At 37.7% G+C, this 14,257-nt stretch overlaps 1 protein-coding gene across 1 annotated transcript in view; it reads right to left on the reverse strand.

Annotated features, from left to right (window-relative positions):
- ARMC1 (armadillo repeat containing 1) overlaps positions 1–14,257 on the reverse strand; it is a 36,236-nt gene that overhangs the window by 12,903 nt on the left and 9,076 nt on the right. The window contains exons 3-4 of the mRNA XM_082433724.1: positions 13,620–13,711; positions 4,205–4,394 (exon numbers count right to left, since the gene is read on the reverse strand). Of these exons, the coding sequence (XP_082289850.1) occupies positions 4,205–4,394; positions 13,620–13,711 (282 nt within the window). The remainder of the gene's footprint in view (positions 1–4,204; positions 4,395–13,619; positions 13,712–14,257) is intronic.

The following is a 14,257-nucleotide window of genomic DNA, read 5'->3' on the forward strand; positions in this document are numbered from 1 at the left end:
AGGGGACACGGGTTCGAGCCCTGGTCTGGGAAGATCCCACATGCCGGGGAGCAACTGGGCCCGTGAGCCACAACTACTGAGCCTGCGCGTCTGGAGCCTGTGCTCCGCAACGAGAGGCCACGATAGTGAGAGGCCCACGCACCGCGATGAAGAGTGGCCCCTGCTCACCGCAACTAGAGAAAGCCCTCGCACAGAAACGAAGACCCAACACAGCCAAAAATAAATAAATAAATTTATTTTAAAAAAAGAAAAAAAAAGAATAAAGACAAATAATAAGCAATTTTTTTTAAAAATGGATAAAGAATGAACAAACATTTCTCCAAAAGAGAAACTCTGTGATAAATTAAAGACATACACAATAAACCCTAAGTCAACCACTAAAAATGGCCAATAAGCACGTGAAAAGATGCCATCATTGTAATTAGGTAAATGCAAATCAAAATCACAATAAGATACCACTTCACACCCACTAGAATAGCTATTTTTTTTTAAGAAATGGAAAATAAGAAATGTTGGCAGGGATGTGGAGAAACTTGACCCCTCACACCTTGCTGATGGGAATGTAAAATGGAGCGGCCACTGTGGAAAACAGTCTGGCAGTTGCTCGAAAAGCTAAACGTATCATCCAGCAATTCTACCCTTAAGAATATACCCAAGAGAACTGAGGACATATATCCACACAAAAACCTGTACATAAATGTTCACAGCAGAATTATTCCTAATAGCCAAAGGTGGAAATAAGCCAAATGTCCATCCTCAGCAGACCTGTACTACTTACTGTAAGAAATGTTAATGGAGCCCTTCAGGCAGAAGGAAAATGATATTAGATGAAAATCTATATTTACACAAAGGAATAAAGAGCCCCAGAAATGGTAAATACGTGGGTAGACAGAAAATACTCTTATTTTTTAATGTCTTTAAATACTTGTAAATGGTTAAGATGGATGGTAATTCTGTGCTAAGTGTAATTTACCACAAAAAAATTTTTTTAATCAAAAAAAGAATATTTAATGTAATAACAAAGTAATTTGGGGTTTATAACATATGCAGAAGTAAAACATATAACAAGAACACAAAGGCAGAGATAAGGCAGATGAAAGTATAGTGTTAAGTGTCTCATGCATGAAGTGATTAGTGTTAATTGAAGCTAGACTGATAAGTTAAAGATACAGAAAATAAACCCTAAATAAAATTCAAAAAAAAAAGACACAAAAAATAAGCCCTAAATCAACCAACATAAAAGAAAGGAAGGAAGGAAAGAGAATTAAGGCAAATAAGCCAACAAAGGAGATAAAATGCAATCATAAAAAACTTTCAATTAGTCCAAAAGGCAGAAAAAGAGGAAAAGAGAACAAGGAACACATGGGACAAATAGAAAGCAATTAGCAAGATGGTTGTTTTAAATCCAGTCATATCAATGATCATATTAAAGGCAAATGATCCCAGCACTCCTGTTAAAAAGTAGAAATTTTTTGATTGGATTAAAAAAGCAAGGCCCAACTACATAGTGCCTATAAGAAATCCATGTGGAATACAGACACAAATAGAAGATACACACTATAATCAAAAGAATGCTTGAGCAGCTAATATTAAAAGCAGACAAGGGACTTCCCTGGCAGTCTACTGGTTAAGACCTTGCCTTCCAATACAGGGGGTGTGGGTTCGATCCCTAGTCAGGGAGCTAAGATACCACGTGCCTTGTGGCCAAAAAACCAAAACAGAAGCAATATTGTAACAAATTCAATAAAGACTTTAAAAATGGTCCACATAAAAAAAATATTAAAAAAAAGAAGCAGACAAGGTAGAATGAGTTGAGAAAAAACTACACTGTACAACTACTACTGTATAATACTTTAAAAGACAGTACAATTGGTATTACATTTTCCTTAAACGTTTGGTAGAATTCACCAATGAAGATATCAAGGCCAGAAATTGTCTTTATGGAAAGATTTTAACTACAAATCCAATTTCTTTGATAGACATAGAGCTATTCATTCAGGTTATCCATTTCTTTTTGAGTGAGCTTTGGCAATCCATCTTTCAAGAAATTCTCCTGTTTCATCTACATTATCAAATTTATTGGCATAAAGTTATTCAAAATATTCACTTATTTTCCTTTCAGTGTCCATATTAAAAGATCTATAGCAATGCTGTCTCATTTCTGATACTGATATTTTGTGACTTTTCTCTTTTATTCTTGATCAATTTGGCTAGAGGTTTATCAATTTAATTGATCATGTCAAAGATCAGCTTTTGATTTCACTGATTTTTCTCTGTTTTCCATTCCACTGATTTCTGTTTTTTTTGTTTCTTCTGCTTACTTTGGATTTAATTTGCTCTTCTTTTTCTAGTTTCTTAAGGTAGAAGCTTAAGTCACTGAGACCCTTTCCTTTTTGTATATAAATATTCAGGCATTTGGTGCTAGTGAATTCCCCTCTAAACTCTGCTTTAGCTGCTTCCCACAAATTCTGATACTACATCTTATTTTTTAATTAATTAATTTATTTATTTATTTTTGGCTGCATTGGGTCTTCATTGATGCATGCAGACTTTCTCTAGTTGCGGAGAGTGGGGGCTATTCTTTGTTGTGGTGCACAGGCTTCCCATTGTGGTGGCTTCTCTTTGTTGCAGAGCAAGGGCTCTAGGCACACCGGCTCAGCAGTTGTGGCTCGCGGGCTCTAGAGCACAAGCTCAGTAGTTGTGGTGCACAGGCTTAGTTGCTCCACTACATGTGGGATCTTCCTGGACAAGGGATCTAACCCACATCCCCTGCCCTGGCAGATGGATTCTTAACCACTGCGCCACCAGGGAAGCCCCACATTTTTATTTTTATTCAGTTCAAAATACTTCCTAATTTCTCCTTTGATTTCTTCATTGACCCATGGATTATTTTAGAAATGTGTTAGTTTCCAAACTTCTTAGGGAGTTTTCCAGGTATCTTTCTGTGATTGATTTCTAACTTGCTTTTCATTGTGCTCAGAGAACACACTTTGCTTGGTTCTAATTCTTTTAAATCAGGACTTGTTTTATGGGACACAGTATGGTCTATCTTGGTAAATGTTTCATGTGCACATGAAAAGAATGAATAATATCTTGAGGCTGAGTGGGGCTTTCTATAAATATCAGTTAGGTTAAGTTGGTTGTTAGTGTTGCGTCTTCTACATCCCTGCTGATTTTCTGTATACTTGTTCTATTAATTGAGACAATGGTATTCAAATCTCCAGCTCTAGCTGTGAATTTATTTCTCCTTGCATTTCTGTCAGTTTTTGCTTCATATACTTTGAAGTTCTATTACTAGGGCATAAATATTTACAATGGTTATGTCCTTTGAATAACTGACCCATTAAGCACAAAATGCCCCTCTTTATCAGAATTAAATGCTAATATTGGGACTTATTCTTTTCTTTTTAATTTATTTATTTTTATTTATCTATTTTTGGCTGTGTTGGGTCTTTGTTGCTGCATGCGGGCTTCCTCTAGTTGTGGCGAGCAGGGGCTACTCTTCGTTGCAGTCTGTGGGCTTCTCATTGTCGTGGCTTCTTTTGGTGCGGAGCACGGGCTCTAGGCACGTGGGCTTCAGTAGTTGTGGCACATGGGCTTCAGTAGTTGTGGATCGCGGGCTCTAGAGTGCAGGCTCCGTAGTTGTGGTGCATGGGCTTAGTTGCTCCACGGCATGTGGGATCTTCCTGGACCAGGGCTCGAACCCATGTCCCCTGCATTGGCAGGCGGATTTATTATTATTATTATTATTATTATTATTATTATATTTTTTATTGATTGATTGATTGATTGATTGATTGCCGTGTTGGGTCTTCGTTTCTGTGCGAGGGCTTTCTCTAGTTGTGGCAAGCGGGGGCCACTCCTCATCGCGGTGCGCGGGCCTCTCACTATCACGGCCTCTCCCGTTGTGGAGCACAGGCTCCAGAAGCGCAGGCTCAGTAGTTGTGGCTCACAGGCCCAGCCGCTCCGCGGCATGTGGGATCCTCCCAGACCAGGGCTCGAACCCGTGTCCCCTGCATTGGCAGGCAGATTCTCAACCACTGCGCCACCAGGGAAGGCCCATGGCAGGCGGATTCTTAACCACTGTGCCACCAGGGAAGCCAGGGACTTATTCTTAAAGATTGTTAGCAGGTGACACTGAGATAACCAGTTAACATGATTTCTCTCTCCCATGTTATGAACCATGTGTTTATAAAAGTCTTACCGTATCATCAAGACCATCTATATGCAAAACCACTGTTTTGGCACGTTTGTTTGTGGTTCCCAGAAAAAACTGAGCTTTCCTTCGACGTGAATTCATTTCATTGAAACTATCACCATCTGCCATATTGGAAGACTGAAGAATTTCATAGATTTCAGAGGCCAGCAGTTTTGTTTCTCCTGGAGTTGTAGTCCTTGAAAAGAAACATATAAATTAACAAAGTAGTCTTGTCACTTCTACTGATTCTGTAATTTTATTCCTCAACTTGGCAAAACCTTGTTTTCTTCATTCTGATCTATACTTTATTTCTAGAGTCACACAGGCTACATCTACTTAGATAAACAAAGCAATTACCACAGACTGGCAAAAATGGTTATAGGAAATAAATACTCCCACCACCACTATTTTTAACTTCCTTTATTTCATAGTTCAAAGTGTCATCATTTTCTTTTTTTTTTTTTTAATTTTATTTATTTATTTATTTATGGCTGTGTTGGGTCTTCGTTTCTGTGCGAGGGCTTTCTCCAGTTGCGGCAAGCGGGGGCCACTCTTCATCGCGGTGCGCGGGCCTCTCACTATCGCGGCCTCTCTTGTTGCGGAGCACAGGCTCCAGATGCGCAGGCTCAGCAGTTGTGGCTCACGGGCCTAGTTGCTCCGCGGCATGTGGGATCTTCCCAGACCAGGGCTCGAACCCGTGTCCCCTGCATTGGCAGGCAGATTCTCAACCACTGCGCCACCAGGGAAGCCCTGTCATCATTTTCATACGGTAATAAATTCCTTTCTGGAAGATTTTCAATTTCTATCTACTTAAAACCAAAAGATTTTAAAAGAATAACATAGTCAAATCAACATGATGGTCCCACTGTTGTTCTAAGTACATTTTTCTGGTATACCTCATAGGACTAATTTTATTGCTGCCCTTCCTACGAAACAGTGAAGGGAATACCTCTATAGACACAGATCTCCCTTAAAGCTAAGTAAAATTTTGTCTTAGGCAAAATGAAATTTGCAAAAGCATATAAGAAAAAATGAAGTAGAAACGAAGTTACAAAAAAATGGTTCTGAAGAACCTAGGGGCAGGACAGGAATAAAGACGCAGACCTAGAGAATGGACTTGAGGACATGGGGAGGGGGAAGGGTAAGCTGAGACGAAGTGAGAGAGTGGCATTGACATATATACACTACCAAACGTAAAACAGATAGCTAGTAGGAAGCAGCCGCATAGCAGCTCGGTGCTTTGTGACCACCTAGAAGGATGGGATAGGGAGGGTGGGAGGGAGATGCAAGAGGGAAGAGATATGGGAACATATGTATATGTATAACTGATTCACTTTGTTATACAGCAGAAACTAACACAACACTGTAAAGCAATTATACTCCAATAAAAATGTTAAAAAAAAAATGAAGTTACTTCTTGATCTAGGCACTATATGAGGTATCACAAATATCTATGCATGCTGCTGTTCAACAAATTAATTATAAATAATTATTGCCTTATTTTTAAAAAATGCTTTTAAAACCAAAAAGAAAAGGCCAAGAGCATCTACAGATTTGGAAGCAGGTATTTTAGTCTTTAAAAAAAAAAAAAAAATTACTATTCAAATACTGTGATTCAAAACATTCAAGTACAAAAAGTCTAGAGTTACATGGTACAGTTGGCCATAAACATAAGAAAGACTGTATAATTAAACAAGTATTAATTGCCCTAATCTTCTTAGGCAAGTGAAAATTGAAAGAGCTGATTAATGCCCTGGATTTAGTTCAGTCTTTAAAATATGACACCTGAGAAAAGACTATCTTGAAAAGCTCTTTCATCTAAATAATTGGAATTCTGCTCTCAATAATTTACTATTCCATAATGAAGTATATTGATTCCTCACCACTTTTTCTAAATAGTTATCCATATTGAAAACATTCAAAATGTTATTCATAAAACACAACTGAAAGGTGAACTCTGATCTTCATTATATATCAAAAATGATTCTCATTTTGAATGTATTTCCTCACTGGTCATAAATACCAATTCACTCTAATTCTATATAGATGCTACTAATAACATTTTATACTGCCTATAAAAGCCAGTTAAGACTTCCATATACTTCATGAAAGCAGTGAATATACTATTTTAATGTTAAAGACTTGCTATCATCTTTTGAAGATCTTCACAACTTTTCCTTTAGGAGTTGGTTTTGCTCTTTTTTTTTCTGTGTTGTTCACTAAGAAAAAGTGTTCTTATAACATTTATGCAACTCAGAAAATCATCCTTCATCTTTCAATGCAAAACCAATCCTAACTTAAAAAGGGTTCTAAGAAGGCAGTCAACAGCTCTGCTTAGGTAACAATGAAGTCCAAAGGCAGGAAAACTATGATCCTTGAGCAAAAGTCCATCATTTACATATCATCTCTAGCTGCTTTGACCCACAAGGGCAGAGCTGAGTGCAGCAACAGAGACTGTGAGCCCAACAAAGCCTAAAATAGTTACTATCTGGCTTTTTATTTTACAGAAAAAAAGTTGCCACCCTCTGTTCTAAAAACTTTACAGAAAACAACATAAAAATCAAGGCAAAATGGAGCAGCATTTTCAAGAATCACAAGAAAACAAAAGGTGAGCCATGGATCCAGTCCAGTTGTCCTTCAAGTATCAAGGTTACAGAAAAGGAGTTTTAAACATGAAAGAACCTCAAGGAATATTAGAGTCTTTCTTGAGCAATCTACTAGGGAATTAAGCTTCAACCAACAAAGAGATGACTGGGAAAACTTCAGCAGAAGGACTGATGATGAGCATTTTACACATTTAACTGTAGATCTAAATTTAAAACTAAAGTGGAAAAGAGAATAGAATATATAAATGTTCTGATAAAGTAGAAATAATGCAATTTAAAAAAAGAAAGGAAAAGGGAGAAGAAAAGGGAAAAGTAGAAAAAGTCATTGACCATGGGAGTGAAAAGATTACCATTAAAACTAACAAGCAAGATGGTGAAAGTTTAAATAAGAAAACAGAAAACTTAGAACATTTCTTTAAATTATAAGTACAAAGGTAACCACTATAACAATAAGACAAATCAGAAGAAAATTTCAAGATAAAAGAAGAAAACAGCAGGCACAGAAACACAACTATTATAATATACATGGTAATTACAACAAAAATGGGTTAAGATGAAATATATCAGTAACAGCAATAAATATAAATGGACCTAGCTCACTAATTTAAAAGATTTTCTTTTTTTATTTTAATTTTATTGGAGTATAGTTGATTTACAATGTTGTGTTAGTTTCAGGTGTACAGCAGAGTGATTCAGTTATACATATACATATATTCATTCTTTTTCAGATTCTTTTCCCATATAGGTTATTGAGTAGATAGAGTTCCCTGTGCTATACAGTAGGTCCTTGTTGGTTATCTATTTTATATGTAGTAGTGTGTGTATGTTAATCCCAAGCTCCTACTTTATTCCCCCCACTAAAAGATTTTCATTTTGACTCACAAAACAAGACACAACTAAAAGTGATTTAGAAATAAAGGAATGGGGCTTCCCTGGTGGCACAGTGGTTAAGAATCTGCCTGCCAATGCAGGGGACACAGGTTCAAGCCCTGCTCTGGGAAGATCCCACATGCCGCAGAGTAACTAAGCTGTGCACCACAACTACTGAGCCTGTGCTCTAGAGCCTGTGAGCCACAACTCCTGAGCCTGTGTGCCACAACTCCTGAAGCCCGTGTGCCTAGAGCCCGTGCTCCGCAACAAGAGAAGCCATGACAATGAGACGCCCGCGTACTGCAACAAAGAGTAGCCCCTGCTCACCGCAACTAGAAAAGCCCACACACAGCAACAAAGACCCAACACAGCCAAAAATAAAAAACAAACAAATAAATAAATTAATTAAAAAAAAAAAAAGAAATAAAGGAATGGGCAAGTGTAGATGAGGCAAATAGAAACAATGAGAACAGGAATTGTGTACTGATATCACACAAAGTAGAATTCCAGCCCCAAATCCAAGCATTAAACATGACAAAGGACACATTTTTTTCTCCTAAAATACATACTTCACAATGACTATATATAAGTTATGAAGACATATATACCAAACAACAACATGTATGAAGAAAGAATAAAGCAAATGTTCAAATAGTAAAACAAGGGACTTCCTGGTGGTCCAGCAGTTAAGACTCTGTGCTCCCAGTGCAGGGGGCCTGGGTTCGATCCCTGGTCAGGGAACTAGATCCCACATGCTGCAACTAAAAGCCCGCATGCCTCAACTAAAAGACCCCTGCACGCCACGACAAAGATCTCGTGCCGCAACTAAGACCCAGGGCAGCCAAAATAAATAAATATTTAAAAAAACAAAAGAACAAAAACACAGTAAAACAAATGGTAAAATGTTAAAATCTGGGGACTACTGGTGTACTTATCTAGGCATCGCTGTACTGTTTGTACAACTTTTCTGAAAGTCTGATGTCATTTCAAACTAAAGTTTAAAAAAATATGTATGTATAAACATTTAAATGAAAAGATAAATGGCATTATGGATTTTCTTTTTTATATTTTTGAATTTTTATAAATAAACCATATACTGTGTACTTGTAATAAGATTTTAAAATAGTATTTTAAAGAAAATAAAAGAACACAGAAGAAAGGCATAAAGAAATGAAGCACATACTTTTCATCCAAGATTTTAGCAAGAAGAATAGACCACCATTACTATGGCACTGTTTCAAAATCTAGAGTTTTAGGAAGTTCTCCAGATGAAATGAGGTATTTTACAGTTGAGATGCCACATTTTATTAAAGTGACTTTTATTTATAGCATACTTCATGTTAGATATTCACAAGTGCTTTTATAAAATACATTTTGTATCAGAAGTATTACTCCTGAAATACCAATTAACAAATGTCTTAAACTGCGTTTAGATATTTTCCTAGATTGACATTTTGAAAATTCTCTTCACAAAGGATCCAGGGTTAAAAATAAAATGTAAAAAGGTTCTAACCTCTAAGGACAAGTTTTCATTTATGGAAGATTAAAATTAGAACACAATGCCAGATTCATTTTGAGTGACAGAGAACTTAAAATTCTCTTCACAATTGAAGAACTGAAAGTAACAGTGACTTTGAAATCAATCCAACTGTCGATCTGTAAGCACCAATTTGACCTAAACGTTAAGTCAAACCTGCTATTGAATAACGTGCTAAAATCTCAGCAAAATTTTGTAGCAAAACATAATTTGATTAAAGGGCAAAAATTTTAATACACAGAATTTTCCCTATTTTATAAAACACTGCTCTCTGCTTCTCATGTTAAGAATAACCTCCACTCTCCCCACCTACTTCTGCTTTCTGGTTTCCCCTTTGATCACTCCAGATGAAGGTTTCTCTTCAGTGGATAAAGCAGCATCCCTCCACAACAGATTTTCTTTGTTCTACGGGTCTTACTGGGGTATGGGAAGATCCTTTTGCTGCTTCCCTAGTTGTATAGTTCCACAGAATCATGGCTACATCTCCCCCTAACTCAGTACTGCTAAACAGAGAGAAAAACTGATCCGAACCCCACCCTGACTGCCCAGCTGTCATGGCGCAGACACTTCACTGAGAACAACTGGGGTATATAACATAGCTCTCCTGTGCTATGGCTTACCAAGGTGACCTATGTAAGAATGGAAGAGCGGTCAATCAGTCATCTGTATCTGCCAACACAGATGTCAAAATGCAAAATAACGTCTAAAGAACATATGTCTACAGTGTCAGAACAATTATGCATATATAAAACTCACCCGGCTCTATATGATAAAAACTTTTCCTTTTGATTATTTAAGAATTTTTAATACAGGTACCCAAAAGAAAAAAGTAAATGAGGAGAAAATAATAATGCTAGAGCAATCTAATTTCTTAAAAAAGGAAAATGAGGGACTTCCCTGGTGGTCCAGTGGTAAGAATCCACCTTCCAATGCAGGGGACTCGGGTTTGATCCCTGGTCAGAGAACTAAGATCGCACATGCCGCAGGGCAACTAAGCCCGCGTGCCACAACTACTGAGCCTGTGTGCCACAAACTACAGAGCCCACGTGCCCTGGAGCCCCGGCATTCTGGAGCCTCCTCGCCACCACTACAGAGACCATGTGCCCTGGAGCCCTGCACCACAACTAGAGAAGAGAAAACCCGCAGGCCACAACTAGAGAGAAGTCCGCGTGCCACAACAAAAGATCCCGCATGCCGCAACTAAGACCTGACGCAGCCAAAAATAAATAATAAATAAATTAAAGAAAGAAAGAAAGAAGGAAAGAAAGAAAATCATGTCCAAGCCATGAGATAATTCACAACACAAAGCTAAACATGCTGAACCAAAACCTGATTCTAATACTTCACAGTCTTAATGTTTATAAGCTAAAACACACAGTTTTATTGACCTTCTGATAACAGTAACTGATAAATTCTAAGATGATTATTTTGGTAAACAGAGGTGACTTTTAAAAAAGCTTGAAAGGTAACCTTCAAATCTGAGATCTCCAACAGCCAAATGAGCTGGAAAATATACATGAAAATTATTACATCATATCTCCACTTTTGAGAGGGGTATAGGACCAAATTATAATGGCATATGCAATGAATGCATACCTGTTTTACTGCTGGAAGAGCCAGCGACGATCACCGCAGTGTCCTAAAAAAACATACCTCATTTGTATTAAAGAGAAGCTGCTTGTGGAAACCGTGGAGACACACTGCTTGGATCTCCCTTTAAGAAGGAAACCTGCCCTTTGGCTATAGGGAGTAGAATAGTAGAGCCACCAGCAGTAGTGGCTTTGACATCTCTCACACCATTCAATCCTTCATTCCAAGGCCTGACCATTCCCAGGGAGACCCCCCCAATGCCTGGGCAGCGGGGGCACTACAGGGCCTGGCCATTTCTGCCCAATGCAAGACTCTACAGGGTGATCCTCGCTTTGGAGCTCCCCCTTGGGCTGTCTGTCAGATCTGCATTGCGATCTGAGACTCTCCTTGCCCTGTTCGGTTTCCTCTTCACTTTCCTTTTACAGATGTCAGATCTGCATTGCAGTCTAACGACTATAGTCCAATCCTTCTTCATTCCCTTCTATCTCTACAGACCATATCTCACAATAAACCTCTTCCATTTCTAACTCCATCTCAAGATCTCCTTCCCAGATGACATTACAAGATAATGACCTGAACTGACACAATACTTCTCTTATAAAGATACAAGTTGTTGGTCTTCCCTGGTGGTGCAGTGGTTGAGAATCCGCCTGCCAATGCAGGGGACACGGGTTCGAGCCCTGGTCCGGGAAGATCCCACATGCCGCGGAGCAACTAAGCCCGTGCGCCACAACTGAGCCTGCGCTCTAGAGCCCGCGAGCCACAACTACTGAGCCCGTGTGCCACAACTACTGAAGCCCACACGCCTAGAGCACGTGCTCCACAACGAGAGAAGCCACCGCAATGAGAAGCTGGCGTACCACAAAGAAGAGCAGCCCCCGTTCGCAGCAACTAAAGAAAGCCCGCGTGCGCAGCCAACAAAGACCCAACACAGCCAAAAATAATAAATAAATAATAAAATAAATAAATTTATTTTTAAAAAAAAATACAAGTTGTCTCCCTAACATTAAGATGTTACGGAAAACCCCGAACTTTTTGGCCAACCCAATATTTTAGATGTATCTCTCATTTACAGATACACACATACATATGCACATACCACAACCTTAGCCAACCAAGCTCAGAAATTGTTTTATAGGGTAAATCTACAGTACCCCTAAAACTTGCTTTAAATCTTTAAAGCTCAAATTTGAAGCATATTTTAATATCAACATTAACTTTTCATCTAATTTCTTACATTTAAAAATTTTTACCACGTATTTTCAGCTTCAATAACCAAACCTGTTAAAGAAATACACAATCTTAAATTCATCATATGAATAAAATAATCCTACAGAAGCCTCCATATTATGCTTAATCCTGTCACGATTTCCAAAAGAATATGCCAGTTAAAAATAATTACATGCCATTAAAACATACTAGGAACAAGAACAATGTAACCTCATATTTTATACAACACTTCAGAATTTACAGAGCATTTCTACACATATCATCCCACTGAATCAAGCACTTTGAAGGTGTTAACTGCAGGCGTATGGATAAGGAAACTGAGGGTCAAAGAGACCATTTGTCTCAAGTCAGAACTGGAATCCAAATTTTACTAATGGAACTGACCTCAAACCATAGGTAATGATTAATACAATTGATGCCAGTCAATATTTTCTAATATTTATTCCTAACTGATCACCTGAATAAAAACAAAAAAAACCCTTCAGTCTCTAACTTGTCATTATTAAAGATCAAGGCACCTATCAGGGGTAGCATGATTTAAACAAACAAAAAGAAAGGATTATTAAAATAAAATTTATCTAGAAGCCAAGAACACTAAGAAAAAAAATACACTGCCTCGGAAGTCAGTTTGGATGGTTGTTCACTGATACAATTTAACTTACAGTGTTTGGGAATTATTGAACTTTTGTGAGCACTCAAGCCAAAGAAACTGCAAGTTTTAAAAATCAGTAAATTAAATGGTTATTTATTATAGTCTTAAAGGCAGTCATGTCTTGAATAAGATCAAGATACAAAGTCAACTAAGATAAAGCCTCAGCATAGTTTTTTTGCTTTCAGACACAGTGGAAATATCAAAACACTTAATCTTCCATTTCTAGCCTTCTACAAGGAAATCAGCAAGGCCTAGGAAAGGAGCAAAACCAGACGTTCCCAGAGGCAACACAGTTGAAGGACTACAGATAAGAAACTCGGCCTCTCTGTAATTTTCTCACCCATAAAACTATTATCTGTCTAACCTACCTCAAAAAGCTGTAAATAGCAAAATGAGATGATAGATATAAAAATCTTCATAAGATGAAAGGTACAATTAAAAACCACCCATTTGCTAAAATTCAAATTAAATGGCTCTAAATCTCTAAGAGACATCTCAATGATTCTCAGGAAAATCTCACCAAAAGCCCTTTCTGTCATGATACAGATCAAGGTTCTTTCGAGTAAGACTGCGAGAAAGTAAGAAAAGAATTATGTACTGTACTATAATGCTGCACATTTTCAAATGCCACCTGTGTTGCACTACTAGCAAATCCATTTACATCTACTTCACAAAACTTCATACATGGTAGGATTGTCTCTTTTTAGAAATATTATTCATAAGTACAATGTGTATCAACATTTTAAATAAAATTTGAGCATTTTCATAAGGACTATTGTTAATATCAACGTTTAGAAATAATCACAACACTGACCATCAGAACATTTTTGGACATATAACCCACGAAAGTATGCCGTCACATTAGAGTACAAATTTCAGTAAAGTAACATGACCCACTTTTCTACTCCATTAGGAGACACTATCTATTGTACTTACTTCTGTATAACACTTTGCAAGCTTAGCATCATACCCAGCTCTCCTTTCATCTTTTCTCTGTTAGCACGGCACTCTGCCAAGTATCGAAGAGCCTACAGCGAGAGCAGGAATAGGTCAGTCCACATGACAGACTACTCAAAATTAAACCTACTACTAACCTACTGCGAGAGGAAAGAGTGAAAAACAGGGCTTTGCTTTTAGAACCAATTGGTTTTGAATGTTTAGAAACTCTTCTTTAAATGTGATAAGCAGAGCAGTCTTCTAGGGGACAAAAATAATCCTTTGAGCTGCAGTAGCTGAATCTGCTCTTTGAAATGAAGGTTCCCAACTTATCTGCAAGGTCAAAATTAGGCTGTTTTGGTTTTATTTTCACCACTTCATCTTGACAAGGATACAAGGAACTATAGTCCATTTATTAATCTCAGGGAGCAGTCCCAATAGCCATCATTTCCCTAGGTGCTTTTTACATATTAATTAAAATAAACTGCTGAGAGGGACAAAACATACAACCCCCTTTACAGAATGAACCGTTTCTAGTTTTATAAAACACCTTTAAAATGTCTTTTTTTTTTTAACTGAAAACCAAAAGATGAACTCACTCTCACAAATTCCTGTTTTGTGAATTTAACTTTTCTAGG

Source organism: Balaenoptera physalus (genome assembly GCF_965194825.1).
Source record: "Balaenoptera physalus genome assembly, chromosome: 17".
Lineage (NCBI taxonomy): Eukaryota > Metazoa > Chordata > Mammalia > Artiodactyla > Balaenopteridae > Balaenoptera > Balaenoptera physalus.